This window comes from Neltuma alba, unplaced genomic scaffold (genome assembly GCF_004799145.2).
Source record: "Neltuma alba isolate B1F8T4 unplaced genomic scaffold, ASM479914v2 tig00011988_pilon, whole genome shotgun sequence".
Lineage (NCBI taxonomy): Eukaryota > Viridiplantae > Streptophyta > Magnoliopsida > Fabales > Fabaceae > Neltuma > Neltuma alba.
The window spans coordinates 638405-654750 of record NW_021636561.1 but is presented as its reverse complement, the minus strand read 5'-3'; the positions used below and the strand labels follow the sequence as shown (position 1 = coordinate 654750).

The 16346-nt window shown below is 28.9% G+C and overlaps 1 protein-coding gene across 1 annotated transcript; it reads right to left on the bottom strand.

Moving 5' to 3' along the window:
• Positions 1-191: 191 nt before the first annotated feature.
• Positions 192-1827, bottom strand: LOC114720549 (expansin-A10). The gene is made up of 4 exons (XM_028906201.1): positions 1737-1827; positions 1483-1617; positions 1002-1314; positions 192-576 (listed from the first exon to the last, which is right to left on the bottom strand). Exons 2-4 carry the CDS (start codon positions 1607-1609, stop codon positions 270-272), a joined length of 747 nt encoding a protein of 248 aa, XP_028762034.1. The 5' UTR covers positions 1610-1617; positions 1737-1827; the 3' UTR covers positions 192-269.
• Between the last annotated feature and the right edge of the window lie 14519 nt (positions 1828-16346).

Here is a 16346-nt window from a genome sequence, read left to right as displayed (position 1 = left end):
CCACTTCCACTTTACTCACTATTTCTTTTACCTTTTTACCCCCATAACCTAAAAAATCCCTCGCTTCACAACTTCCAATAAGAATGGGTGGAAGGCACCCACAATTAGGTACCCCCACCATGACACGATGATGACGATGAAGAGCCCCTTTAAAATAAGCCCTTCTCACGGTAGCATACTATTTTAATACCCTAGTATACTAAGTCATACTAACACTTGAACAGGAATATGTAATATATGTGATATATATATATATATATATGTAATGTCTAGCGGAATTGGGCGCCAGTGTAGGTTTGGCCAAAGGACCAGTTGGGAGGGGCAACATTGTAGGACACCACAAAGCGGCCATCACTGGTGGTGACCTTGAAGGAGAGGGCTTGGCCATTGAGATAGTTGTTGCTTTGCCAGTTCTGGCCCCAGTTTCTTGACATTGGCATCCACCTAGTTCTTGACCCTTTGATGGCCACACTGTGCACATCACCAGCGCCACCAACGTTTGTGATGAGGACCAGGTTGAAATAGGAGTGGCCATTGATTGTAAACCTTATGCCTCCCCTTCTTCTGCAGGGTACCCTGCACAAACCAACCCATTGAAAAATATACAGTAAGTTATCAAAAGGGTCAAGTACAATTTCTAACCACTTGGTTCAAGTAATAAATTTCAGAGACTTTAACAGACAAAAGAGAGTTAATTGTAGAGTTTGTCTCGCTTAGTAGTTGGACAAAGAAATGAAACACCCTAGTTCAACTTGACAAAGAGACTTGGGGCCCAGCCAACGTGATAATATTTGAATTGTCAAATTGCAATTGTAGGAATCGTATTGCCATTTATAGATGAAGATGATTATCAAGTTCGTTGGGCGAACGTTTTCCTTAAGTTTTCTGGTTTAACATTCTTATCTGCCCTTCTTGACTGAAGAAGCAGACAGTGAACGCTAAAAGAAACTTAGCATCTTGTAAGGTAAGGGATCTAAATTTGAAGAGAAAAGGCAATTTACCTTCTGTAAGCCACAGGAACTATGCCGGCTCTGTATTGAGCAATGCGGAGGAAGACAGGCTGAGCAAGATCAAAATGTTGGAGAGGAGGGTTACACCAGCCTCCTGCATTATTGGGCAAGGCATTGTTTGGTGGGCAGAAATTGGTAGCTGTGACCACTGTGGAACCTGGCAGGCACCATCTTCTGTCATTCACACACCTGATCTCATAGCATGACCCACAGCTCAGCCCATTGTTGAACAGAGCCGTGCTCAGAGCAGCTGTGTTCGTTCCATACCCTTGGCTGTATAGATTCCCATACCCACAAGCCCCACCTGCACCATTCATCATCATCCCCATCAAGGTTAGCCAAATGGGTTTGCTCCAACATACTTCAAATAAACTCTCACATTTTGAGGTAAATGGATGCTTTTATGTAAATAGTGCGTTTGGGACAAAAGTCAAACACATATCAGACACTAATAGATGCATAAATTGCATACCCATTGTGCCTGATGCATCACCACCTCCATAGAAGGTGGCATGAGCATTAATCCACCCTCCACCATAGCCATGAGCCGAGGAGAGCATGGAGAGAAAACCCATCAAGAGCAACCCAATGACAGCCATTTTTTTTCCTGAACATACACAAAGAAAGAATCATTAGTCTGAGACTTTCTTCTTAAACATAAGCAAACTCTAATCTGCTAAAAATGTGATCTGTGGACTTCAAAAGATGATGCGGAAAGGGAATTACTTTGTTGTTGATGCGTCAGAGGAGGAAGTTTTAGCTAGAAGGAGGGAAATGAGAGAGAGATGAGTGTGGGGGAATGAAGGTGGGTGCGACCGAATTTATAGACGGAAGGGATAGCCCACAGTTACTTCAACAATAACTAACGCTTTTAATAACTGTTGGGACCAAATACCCTTATGGGGTTGTAAGTTGTAAGGCTACCAACTGTTCATTAAAAGTGAAAATTGGAAGAAGAGCCCTATCTTAAGGTTCAAAATGTGTTCTTGGGGCGAGAAAGCGCGTGGTTTTTGTAGCTTTCAAAAGGAAAATCTGCAAAATCTAAGTGGGGCAACCCTGTTTTTCACTCCTGATGGTAAACACCATAATAACAAACTGCCAAGACCACATGCAAATATGCACCATCGCCTAATTTCTTCTCCCCTCTTTTTTCCAGCTTCATACGCTTTTTCTTTTCTGTCGTTTCTTCTTCTTCTTCTTCTTCTCTTTTTTGCCGCTGAGAATTTGGGATCATTCAATATTGTTATGTTGATATTATGTACTCATTGTGTTAAATAGATTAACAAATTAGTGTCATTAGACACCAACATTTATTTTTACTTATTTATCTTCTCAACTGGTCACTCTCTCTTCTTCTTCTTCTTCTTTTTTCTTGGGTTAAATCTACAACCAACTCTTCTTAAAATTAATTTTAGATTTAAAGTTCACTTCTTTTGATTTGATTTGAAATAAGTACATAAGGACATCAGTAGAAGGAGCCAGGTTTTCTTGATCAGTAACAGATTTTTTATGTTCTACTGTTATTTTTTAGAAAAAAATTAAATTAATTAGATGTTAATTTGAGTTGTGTAAATTTTATTCTATTGTGGACTTCAATATTATTGTCATTTTAATAGATTTATCAAGAAATAATAAAATAGAAAAATTATACTCCTCCGGTCCTTAATATAGGACCCAATTCTTGAGTTGGTTTTGGTCCTAAATATAAGACCTATTTCTCATATTTATCAATTTTCTCTAAATTACCCTTATAGACACTCCTTTAACGATAATCAAATAAAAGAGAAATAGGAGGTGTTAAGAAAGATGATTATGGTATTTTAGGAAAAACATGTCACATTTCTTATAATTAACTAACTTACCAAACTTTCTTAATCTAATCAAATTAGTTAAATAGGTCTTATATTAAGGACCGGAAGAGTATTAATTACGGATAAACATTTAAATTTATCATCAATGGGTCAGTAAAAAACTACTACCTTTTGTCCTTAGTACAAGAGTTTGTTTAACTTTTATTTTAATACTAAATATAAGATTTTAATCCTCTTTGTCTCTTATATTTATCTATTTTTTCTCAAGGTAGTCCTTATAATAATGGTAAATCTAGCCATTACACTTGATTAATAAAGATATTTCAGGAAAGACAACTCCTATTTATTATAAATAACTAACTTAATTATTTTTTGATCTATTTAAATTAGTTATCTACTTCTTATATTAAAGATCAGGAGTCGTATGTACCCAAAGATTCAATATGTCTGTTCATTCTTTTTAATTTTTTTAAATTAATTATATTCTCTTTGACGCTTTTCATTAAATTCCTGCATCGATTTAACAGCATCAATTTCGTTTAAATTTAACAGCTTTTATTTTGTAGTTGTTCTGTTTTTTTTTTTTGGTCTGTAGTTTTGTGTTGTAGGTCTTTGAGTTTGTAACTTTTTTGTTTTCGGTGTGACTTTTCTCAGAGTCTTTTGTTTTCTGGAGTTTGCATTTTTTTCCTTTTTCAATACAAATTTTCTTTGGCAAAAAAGAATATCATTATGAATGTCAATTATGAAATATGATTCCATTTATTTTTTATGAGGGATTTATATCACGAAATATGAGTACTTATGTGGTGAGGTTCTGAGAGCTTTCCCTTGCCCATCATTTATATTTAGCTATTTTAATTTATTTGCAGCCTTAATTCCTCCTCAGTTTCCAATCTCCATAATATCCTGTCCCTCTTCTCAACAAGCACTAATCATATAAACCTAAGTTACAAATAAAATCCAACATATTAACTTCTTACTTATAAGAGAAACTTACACGGAGACAATTTACTAATTTTAGGATTAATATCATTGTTAATTCTTAGAGTTTAATTATTGAAAGCATATGTATTATTTATTAAACTTATATCAAATTCTTATAAAACTATAAAGATTAAAACCATCAACAATATCAACCTATGAGAATTAACAATGATAACATTAACCTTTTTTTTGTTCACATGGACTTGGATACAAATATCTGAAGTATGAGGGGATAAAAGACAGATAGGGTCAAATAAGGGTGGGGATCCTTCTTGTTCAAAAAAAAAAATTGAAGTGTTGGAGGACAAGTGAAACATCACAAGTACTGTGAGTGTATTACTGTGGATGACATTCATTATTACCAAAGTACATTGGAATGGGACCTTCAACCTCCAGGCCTTCACATGGCTGATGCCAGATTTCCTCCTCCCTTGCACTCATTTCCATGAACCTTCCTATTTCTTTTCATTTCATTCGTTTCCTTCTCAAAACTTGTGATAAAAGACTCATCTCTCTTTAGAGATTAGTAGCTTGTTTATATATATATATATATGTGCGCGCGCGCGCCATATAAGCACTTTCACATGAACAGAAACAAAATTTTTCTTATATGCTTATCTCATATTGAGTAGATTACGATTGAAAAATTGTTTCTGAAGACTCAGATCTTCATTTTAAATAAGTCCTAATTTTGTTTCATTTGTTAAAAGTGTTGAAAAATCAAACTTCCAATAATTTATTTATGAGAAATGAGAACCCCTACTAAACATGATCATGTTAAGATGATGAGCTAGAAAAACATGTATACATATAGTTTGTTTAGGTTTAGCTAAATGAATGGAATAAAAATTTTAATTTGAAGAGGAAAATGGTGAGGACATGAAGGAACCCCACCAAGAGGAAGAGGCCATGTGTGGGAGCATTAATTGAGTTTCTGTCTTGGAAGCGCAATATCTTTCACCCCAGCTGGAACAACTTGATTTCCTGTCTACCTTATCCTCTTAATTAAAGTCTCACTATTAATTAAGTTTAAATAAATCCATAAATCCTTTTTTATGGATGCCATCGTCCTGCAAAACGATAAGTATCTTTTTTATAAACCGCGATTCTCGCCATTAGTGTTTTTCAATCATCATTTTAGTTATTATATATGACTTGGGGACTCGTGAACTGCTAAATTCATCCCCTTTTTTTTTCACATCTCTTGTTATACATTTAAGGGATATCTAGAAAGCATGAATACGTTGCAAATTTTTTGCATAGGAAGTCCTTAATTAACACTAGAATTTTTTAAGGGGGACTTTTCACTAATTTTTTTAATATTTTATATGCCCGTTTTATCAATAAGAATTGACATATAATAAATCTAATTCCATTTAACTCATTGTTTTGTTGAGGCTTTGTAGGCAACTAATATCAAATATTCCTCCTGTTCTAAATATAAAACTCTTTTTGAAGTGTAATTTACACTACAAAAAAGATTTATATTTAGGACCGAGAAGTATCTTCTTGAAAGCTTTTTTCCCCCTAAGTATGAGGTCTCCCTAGAAAGTATGATAAGTGCGTGAATTATGATAAAAAAAAAAAAAGATTATTGTATCGTTCTTAAGTTGGATCACTTCAATATAATTGAGCAGAAATAATTTAAATTAGTTTTTACTTTTTTTTAGTTGAGTGTTTAAAATTTATCTATTTTTCATTAAAAAAATTGAAGGCAATTAAAATTAATGAGTTTGGAATCTAAAAGTTAAGAAATAAATAAGCCAATTAATTTAATACATGATGCTTTTTCGTAAGTATCCCTCGAATGATATCAGGATAGGGCACTAAACCAGAAAGAATCTGAGATCTTTTATTTCTCATATTTCAAACAACATCAAGAATAAATAATATGTTTTTAAAAAATGATAATAAATTCATATACAAGCTTTGATAAGAAGATCGAGGTCGAAGCAATATTTTTTTTAAAAAAATTATTATTACTATTATTCTGTGTCATTTTGGTCTTGAATTGAAAGCGATTTGAGAGAGTCCTTTAGCGGCGCTAAGGCAGCAATTGCACATGGAGCAAGTTCGTCTGTTTGCTTTGAGTTGATGTTTATTGTTCAAAATCAAGTTGGATTCTAATTCTCTGTATTAATTGTCCTCTTGAATTTTTCTCATGCAGACAGATTTTCACAAGTTGAGCCACTGTAGTAGCCGAATTATCGAAATTTTAAATAGTAAAATAAGAATTTTATTTTACTTATATGAATATATTATTTTATTCTTCATTTTTTTACAGCTATTTTACCATTTATTTATTATTATTTAGATTGTTGTTTTCTTGAAAAGTGTATATATATAAAATAAAGGCAAAGTTGTAAAGCTTTAAATTTTAAGATAGGGTTAATGAAATTTAATATTTTTTTAATGTATGAAACATGTTGAAAATGACTTCTAAATAAGATTAAATAAGTAAAGTATTCTGTAAAATCCTAAATGTAGGAGTTAACTGGAAAATTCATTTTAATTATAAATGTAACACCTTGATTTTCATTGTCTTCGTATTTATATTTTTTTCCCAAACAACTCATTTGTTACTTGCACATATTTAAAAGTAATTTTTAATATAAGTAATTAAAAGTAATGATATTTTTAAGAAACTAATACATTTTTTATGAAAAATTAATTTTAACTAATTTTTTAATATGTACGCGTGTAAATTAGTTATGGAGTTCTTAAATTTTGATCGAGTAGTGCACTATTAGTTTCCCAAAAACTTATAATAATTATATTATACGCCAACCACTCTCACGTTTTGGGCTAAACCAAATCCTATTATATTTGATAAACATGTACATTTAATCTTCTAATTTTCTATAAAATTTCAATTTTGATTTTTTTTAATTTTAAGAAGTATTTTTCTAATATTCTAACCCCTTATACCATCAATCTCAAATAATTATTTTTTAAAAATTTTTTAAATTAAACTTAATGTGTTAGTATTTTAGAGCTCTAGTTAACATCTAAAACTTTAATACCAACATTTTTTATTAACAATATTAGCTTTAAAGAACTGAAAAAAAAAACACTTTATAAAATCAGGAAACCAAAACAGAACCTCATGTGAAATTAAAAGATTAAAAATAATCTACTTTTCTCATATACTTTCAACTCTAAGTAAGGGTGAGTTGTTTGCTGAGATTTGGAATTTAAATCTTCCTAGTTATATGTCTCACCTTCAATTTGTTTGGGTAGATGGGTTAGTTTTAAAAAAAGAAATAAAAAAATGCTAATTAATGGATTAGGTTTTGGATAGGATTGTTAGCTAACTTCAGTTGTATTGGGTATGCTTCGCTTTCTATTGATGAATTTGTATACATAGTCTTTGTATGTGGGACTACATATTTGTGGCGTTACTAACTAGCTTCCCATAAACGAACTCCCAATTGTAAAAATATGGGAAAAAATTTGTCTTGTTCTGACTAATTTTTCTTTCAAATTTATGTTATGAAAAGATGAGACCTGTTGACGCTTCTATGGTTGAGTTGAAATTGCTTCCATTTCTCATGCAGTTATGATTAAAACAAACCTCTTTTATTTCTTTCTTTTGAGTGGAAATGGTAAAACATTTCATAGAAACAAGCCTATAAAACGACATGTGCAAAGTGGCATTGCAATTTTTCATAGTCTTTTTGTTTTATTCATAGGGTAGAGAGAATATTCTTTCTACCTAAATCACCTCATTAAATTTATTATGTAGATGGAGAATTTTACTTCCAATTGATTGTTCAATTGATTGTTATTTTCTTAAAAAGTATATAATGTATATTAAATAGGAGTCAAATAACATTACAAAGTTCTTAAATTTTAAGATAAAATTAATAAGGTTTATTGGGTTTTTTTAATTTTGTTAAAACATATTAAAAATAAACTTATAAATTTTGTATATTTAAGGATGAAATTTTATAGGAATTTACTTGGAGGCCATCTAGACTACCACTTTACAAGCTCTAACCTTAGAATCCACTTTTTTATCTTCCAAATTTATAATTTTTTTAAGTATTCTTATTGATTATAGAAATTAGATGGTAAGGGGAATTTCATCAAGAATAATTATAATACACCGAATTATAAAAGGTATTTTAAGAAAACCAATATATATTTATTACAAAAAATTAACTAAATTATCAATCTGAAAAAAACTAAACTACTCCCTCCGTTCCTTATTATAAGAGACACTTGATGCTTATAGCATGTTCCTATATATAAGAGACACTTATAAGTTGTCTCTACTTTTTTGTGTTGATTTACTATTTTACCCATATTTATTATCTCCAACTCACACTCTCTCTCCCCCCACTTCTCTTTCTTTGAATAATTTAATTGTTCTCTCTCATACTCTCTCTCCTTATTAATGAGGGTATTTTTGGAAAAAAATTATATTTTTTACACATTAATTATTCTTAACTAATTTTAACTGTTTTTTTATCAACGTATTTTTGTTATTTGTCTCTTATAATAAGGAACGGAAGGAGTACTTTTCTGGTCCTTAATGTAATACTACTTTTGCTCCTATTTATAATATCTCTTTTGTAAACTACAAGCAAGGTCTGACAAAAAGAACTAGAGGTAGTACTAATCCAATCCTTAATATAAGATCCATTTAACTAATTTGATTAGATTAAGGAAGTTAGGTAAGTTACTTAATTATAAGAATTGTGACACGTTTTTCCTAAAATACCATAATCATCTTCCTTAATCTCCCTCTCCCTCTTCTACTTGATTATGTTGAGAGAGTATCTATGGGGGTAATTTGGAGAAAATTAATAAATATGAGAAATAAATCTTATATTTAAGACCAAAACCAACTCAACAATTGGGTCCTATATTAAGAACCGGAGGAGTATAAGACATAATTAAGTAATTTGAGTAAATTAATAATGTTAATTAAATTAATTAATATGATATGTTCTTTTAAAAGGACCCTAGTCATTTTTCTCAATTTTTTTCTCCCTCTCCTATGTGATTATTTTTTAGGGAATATTAAATGAGAAAAGATTAAGGATTAAATTATAACGGAGCTAAAAATTGAGAGACTAAATCATAATTGAGTTAAAAGTTAAAAGATCAAAAGTTTAATTTATTCATTTTTTTAAATTCTAATAAAATATATTAAAAGTAATTTATAAATAAGATAAAAACTAACATTATTTAGGGCCTGTTTGGGAGGGTTTAAAAATTTTTCTATAAATACGTTTCATGTAAATCGAGACAAAACTCTTCTCACATACTTGTTTCGCATTTCCTAAATTACTATTAAAAAGTATTTATATTAAAGTTTGATGTGTTGGTTAACATGTAAAATGATGACATGGCAACTGCCATTAACTACTTTACCGTTTAAAGGCGTCACTCTCAGACTTTCTTCCTTTTTACATATATCGATTATTATAATACCTTGAACTGGTCATGAATGCAGTCAACCTTAACCGTCCATCTGCCACTCTTTTTTGACGTGTCAGCCTGAGATGACGTGAAATAAAGACTCTGAATAAATGTTGCGTCATCATTCGTGATTTTTTAAAAAATAAAATAAAATAAACTTCACCTCAACGATTAATCTTCAATCAAATCAGTGTGGTCACATTCATAGTTAATTTTGCATCTTGATTTGACATAATTTTTTAATAAAATAATGAATTTTATCCAAATAAAAAATTTAAAAAAAATTGCAAAAAAATCTTAAAAATAAAAAAATTATAAATAAGAATCAGTTACAATATTAGTATTAGTTTTAACAATAATTGATAACCAAATTACAACAATTTTTATAAATGAGTCGTTGTATCCCAATTTTTAATTTTCAAGTTTTTTTGGTGATTTTTTCAATAAAAAAAGATCACATATTGATTTGATATGCTTATCTAATAAAAATAGTGTGCGCGCATATACATATATATGCATATATGTTGCATCCTGATTTGTAACTTAAAATATATATATAAGAAATATTGTTGAAAATTTTCATTGTAATATATATTGTCTAAAAATACCTAAAGAATCAATTTTTTTAGGTGGGTGTAATTCATCTTCAATTATTTGGAAATTTTTTTAATTGTACAACACATTTTAGTTTTGAGCAAATTGCTTTCCTTTTGCATAGAGCTAAAGATAGATTACATTTAAGTATATAACTGAAAAAGAAAAATGTACTTGCTAAAAATATATTGCAATTAGGTCTTTAAACAAATTGTGGATATTTTTTAACAATAAATTTTAAAAATCAGCAATTTTCCCAATAAATAAACTTCACCTCAAAAATTAAAGATTTAAAAAGAAAATTAGGCAGATTGATCGTTAATTTAGGAACTTGATTAGACGTACTAATCAAATCATGTAATAAGAAAAGCTCATACACACACACACACAAGATTAGATTCGAACAATGTGGGCCAATCAATCAAGATCATGATGAATAAAATTAAAAAACAGTAATTGTGTGTGTGTGTGTGTGTGTGTGTGTGTGTGTGAGAAAAGGGGAGAATTTAATTAAGTGTGGATTTGATTTTGAAGGAAGAAGGCTTACAGCTCAAAATGAGTTTTTTGGGAGGCGACGTCCGTGGAAACTTTGGTCCAGCCCTACATCAATTGAACTTGACCTTTTTCATTAAACTCTTGTAGAAAACATTGTTTTAATCAATTAATCAATAAATAATAATACAGCAATTAACGGTATCATATTAATAAAAAACTGATTAAAATTAGTTAAAATCAATAAATATGTAAAAATTGTAATATGTTTTTAAATACCCTTATTTATGTAAAAGAATAATTACTATCCAAACAATTTACCTTGTTAATAAATATAATGATATTAATATAAATAATTAAATAGAGTTTCTTATAAATAATTTATTCTCAAAAATTATTTCTTATGAAAAGTAATGAAAGTAGTAATAATATATGAACAAGACAATTGATTAATTAGACAGGAGTGATTCTAAAGATGCTAGTTAATTACTGGGCGGGAGTTTCCTTAGGACCCCCCACATGCAGATGTCGTTAGAAGGCACCATAACACAGACATGTGGCTGATATGACGTAAAAGGCCCCTCTTAAGGACTTCATGCTTCCAGCTGCTCCGCTTTAATTCAATCCTCAATCCATTGCAATTTAATTTGATAATTGTCTTTTATCTGTGCCTCAATAATAATATAATTAATCAATATATAGGAAGTTTATCATAAATATAAAATTTTAATTTATTTTATCTCTTATATTTATTTATTCTTCTCAGAGTACTCCTTGTAGAATAGTTGTACATAATAGTTTTAACTAATACATATGATTAGTAAGGGTATTAAAAAATATTTATTATAAATACACTATTTTAAAAAATTTTCAATCTACTTAAATCAGTCAACTAGCTTTTATATTAAAAATTGAGGACAGTAATGTATTTTATAAGCCATGAATAGTTTTACATTATTATTTAGACTTTATATCTTGAGATATAAAAAAGATCCGTTAAGTACCACTCTCATTGTTCTTAATGGATTTGTTTTTAAACATAAAATCTCATTAATTTATATTGCATCTCATATTTATTATTTTTAAAATTAATTAACTCACATTTATTATAATTAATTAATTTTTTAAATTTATTCAGATTAGTTAGGTGTTTTTGATATTAAAGACCAAAAAGGCTAATACTTCTCTGGTCTTTAATATAGGACTTAATTGTTAAATTAATTTTCGTCCTAAATATAAGACCTATTGCTTATATTTATCAATTTTTTCTAAATTACCCATATGGATAATTCTTCAATCATAATCAAGTAAGTGAGGGAGGAAGAATATTAAGAAAAATAATTATGATATTTTAGAAAAAAATATGTCATATTTTTATAATTAAATAACTCATATGACTTCTTTAATCTAATCAAATTAGTTAAATATATCTTATATTAAAAAACGGAGGAGTATATGAGTAAATAAAACTGACTTTGTGCTTGACATCTCACACTACCACGCGCAAAAAAAAGAGATGATTTGTAGATATATTTGTCAGTATTTATTGAGCAAGGCCATTTTATTCTTTGTGAACCACTATAATCCAACTCACATTTTTTTTATAAAATTTTGTTGAACGCAAAACTTTAAGTAATACTCTTTCTAATTCTTCATAGAAAAGCTAATTAATCAAGTTAGATAGGTCATTAAAATTAAGTAAACTAGTATATTATAATAAAATGTAATCTGATCCTCTTATAAATTACTACTCCTCCGATCCTTAATATAAGACCCAATTGCTGAGTTGGTTTTGGTCCTAAATATAAGACCCATTTATCATATTTATCAATTTTCTCTAAATTACCCCTATAGATACTCCATCAGCCATAATCAAGTAAAAGATAGAGAGGGGTATTAAGAAAGATGATTATGGTATTTTAGGAAAAACGTGTCATAATTTTTATAATTAACTAACTTACCTAACTTCCTTAATCTAATCAAATTAGTTAAATGGGTCCTATATTAAGGACCGGATGAGTATTATATAACATTAGATTATATAAATGAATTCATAAATTACATAAATTAATCTGAAAAAATAAATATAAGAATAGATTGGGACTTTTCAGTTTTCATATTTAGTGCTAAACTCAACCAGGAGGGAATAATAACTAATAAATACAAATTTTAATTATGTGATGTTGGAGTGATCACTAATCAGTAGTGGAACTGGAATATTATGACATGCAATTATATAATAATATTATTTTCACTTTAAAATATATGGTGATGCATCATGCTCCATCGAAATTATCATATAATATATGTGGGGATATGACTCTTGTGATTAATTAAAATTGGAGTTATTTACTTATTTATTAACGCTTTTCTAAGGAAGGGAAGTAAAAGGCATTTGCCGACAGTTAGTAGTCATAAGCTCATAATTAACAAATTATGCACACTGCTCATTAGGACTGATCCTCTGCCCAATGCGACTGGGTATTTCGTTTTTATTTGAAAAATCAAATTCTCACGGCAATCAATCGTGCATTGGATCTTGTTTTTCTTCAAATTTTATATTGGTATTGCCACAAATTATGGATCGATATAATGGCAAATCCTACTTACTCCCAATAAAGGAAATAAAGGATTTTTAAATAAGATTATCTAAGCTGGATTTGGTCGAAATAAAAAATGGGAGGAGAGAATACTATTTAAAAACATTTAAAAAATAATAATAATGTACTATTTTTAGGAATTTTCCGTCCTCATTTTTTTTTTCCAGGTTGAGGTGCAATTTTGTCCTAAAAAGCTTCTACGTGAAAGTTGTGGGTATTCAGAAATTTTTATTCAATCAATATCATCCCTAAAGTATGATTACAGTTAATATTAGTTTTTTAACGGTTATTTTTTTAAACGATTAGGATAATCTTGCTCCATTTTTAATTAGCTTGTTCAGAGTAATATTAATCTAACAAAAACTTTCAAATACTTGCAACTTATGTGCATAAACTTATCAGGACAGAAATAGATCTTAATCCTTCTTTTTCTGTACTTTTCTTCCCATTTCAACGTCTAAGGGTTTGTACATCAAATCTTCAGATATTGTTAGGCTTAATTAGAAAATAAAAACAGCTCTTATAATGTATGTGATGTGATGTGATGTTAATACAAGAATTACATAGTACTCCTCCGGTCCTTAATATAAGACCCATTTAACTAATTTGATTAGATTAAGGAAGTTAGGTAAGTTAGTTAATTATAAGAAAAGTGAGACATTTTTCCTAAAACACCATAATCATTTTTCTTAATACCCCATCTCCTTCTTTTACTTGATTATGGTTTAGGGAGTATTCATATGGGTAATTTAGAGAAAATTGATAAATATAAGAAAGGGGTCTTATATTTAGGACCAAACCCAACTTGAGAATGGGATCCTATATTAAGGACCGGAGGAGTACTTAATTATTTTGGATATACATATTAAGAAAGTGAGACAAAGTAACTAATTATAATAAATAGTTCAGATTTCATACTTTATAAAATTGTTATTATAACATTACATAAATAGGAGAAAGAAGATGGACATCTGCTTTTTAAAATATTAAATCTGAACCGTCTAGTATTTGATTCAACGGTAGAGATGAGATTTTAAGAAAAAAAGGGGAAAAAAAAAAAGATTATGAGAGGATTCAAACCCGTTGAAAAAGTGTGACAAACTCTCAACATATTAATTATATAATAATGATTTTAACTGCCCCTTTCTAATTTGACGAATTAGTTAAAAACAAAGTAGTATTCATGTGTATAAAAGAAAAAAACGTACGTCCATACTGGGAAACAACTAACTACAATTAAAAAAAAAAAAAACTCTGAAACACTACATTTGTCTTTTTTAAACACAAATGCAGAGTTAACACGCACAGAAATATATTCCCTCTGATCCTATCTATGAGCTTTAAATTTAAAAAGAGGTATTATCTATTTTATAAACTTTAATTTAGGATTTATCTATATATTTAACGCTTTTTTTAATTTTATCCTTAATTATTTATTCTGCACTTCATTTATTGTAAGAATATATTTGAAAACGAAACTATATTTTTAATTTATTTATTATTTTTAACTAATCTTAATTGCTTTTTGGTTATCTTTAAATTAATTATTTGAATCTTATAATAAAAATTGAAAGGAGTAATTAACAATATAAGATAAATAATTTGAGAAAATGACATGCAACTTATATTGTGATGAAGAGATAAATAACATTAAATGCGGTGATTGGGAAACAGTTAGGCTTGGGCGCGGAACCGTATATTTCCCTATCAATAAAGTCACGCCTGTACAAGTGACACATCACATTTTCAACGTCAATGTAAGCCAAAAAGTCCAATTCTTTATTAATGTTCTCTTGAATTTAAATCATTATTAATTAAGATACGCATCCATCTTTGATTTCCAAATCCCCATCCCATATCATTTAATTTACTCTTCTTCACATTTTCCTCCACCCAACAATACTAAATAAATTTAATACTATATTAGTATAATTTTTTTGGGATTCAAATATACTATTATTACTAGTAGTAGTAATACTGTATTTCATGAAATCACCTTTTTTTAAAAAAAAATAAAATTGAGAGGTAGTTGTCAACTATTGAAATCGAACTTACAAAAAAAGAAGGGAAAAAAAGAATTTACATGTTATTAGATTATAAAGTCAGTTATTCTGAGAAATTACTTTTTATGTTGGCTAAAATAATGGGGTTTTTATTTTAACAAAATCAATTATGAAACTTGTATTCAATTTTGATGTCCATGACACGTAACTGACCACGACACCTGCCGTCACTGATGAGCTTTGTATCAAAATTTTTATAATTAATTTATATCCCTTTAATTTACCCTAATGCCATATATACAAAATTTATTGGTATAAAAAAGACAATATCATTATATTTTTTAAAAATTATGAAAATCTATACTTTTCTTTTATAGGGGACAAATAAAAAGCACACATAGATAAATTAACACACAAAACACAGGTTTAGTTGTGCGACCTTCCTCCAAAGAAGGGGTTGATGCCATTAAGCCCCATAACTCATAAGGTATACTTCTCTAATTCTATAGTAAAGAGAGAAGGCTTTTTTAGTTCTATTTATAGGGCGTTAAGAAATTTTTTTATATCAATATATAATTTTACCCTTTATTTATTGTGTTGATTTTGTTTACGTGAAATATAATGTACTACCTCTGATCTTAATTATAAGAGTTGATTGACTAATTTGAAGAGATTAAAGAAAAAAGTTAAGTTAGTTATTTATAATAAATAAGTGTTGTCTTTCCTAAAATTAATATCCTTGCTAATCAAGGTATTAGCTATAACTACTATTGTTAAAAAGACTATCTTAAAAAAAAAACATAAATATTAGAGACAAAATGGATTGGAGTCTTATATTTATGACCAAAATAAAAGTCAAATAAGGTCTTATATTAAGGACTGAAAGTAGTATATTAAATAGGATAAATTTGAAAAGTCGTTAAATTTTAAACGAGAGTTAATGAAATTTAAGATCTTTGTTAATCCGTGTAAAACATGTTGGAAGTGATTTAAAAATATAACCAAAGGAGTATTTATTTTTAATTCAAACTTTCTACCCGGAGTATAAGAATTTGTTAGCAAAAACAAAAAAGGAGTATAAGAATTTACCTAGTTTATAAATTTATTTTATTCACGATATATACGTATTTATCTCTCTCTCTGTGTGTTTTTTTCCGACACAATTTTAAATACCCTTTTTAATAAGAACAGATGTTGAAAATTTTATTTATTTAATACATTTATTAGTACCCTATGCCGCAATGATATTGTACATAAGATTATAAGTGAATTAGATACAGGATGTGAGTACTGAGTATGTAAGCTCCTTAGGGACAACGATATGGACATTAGCAAGACAATAACTTGTATTGTCTGCCCTAATCAGCTAATGATCACGCGTGGCCAGCATCCAATCAATCCTCTAATAAACATTTTTCATTA

Bases quoted from the DNA above. Each gene is read 5' to 3' on its own strand.
- LOC114720549 (XM_028906201.1), bottom strand. From the start codon at position 1,609: ATGGCTGTCATTGGGTTGCTCTTGATGGGTTTTCTCTCCATGCTCTCC. The intron at 1,315-1,482 runs GTATGCAATTTA...TGAATGGTGCAG, and splicing joins TGATGCATCAGGCACAATGG to GTGGGGCTTGTGGGTATGGG. The intron at 577-1,001 runs GTAAATTGCCTT...TGGTTTGTGCAG, and splicing joins GTTCCTGTGGCTTACAGAAG to GGTACCCTGCAGAAGAAGGG.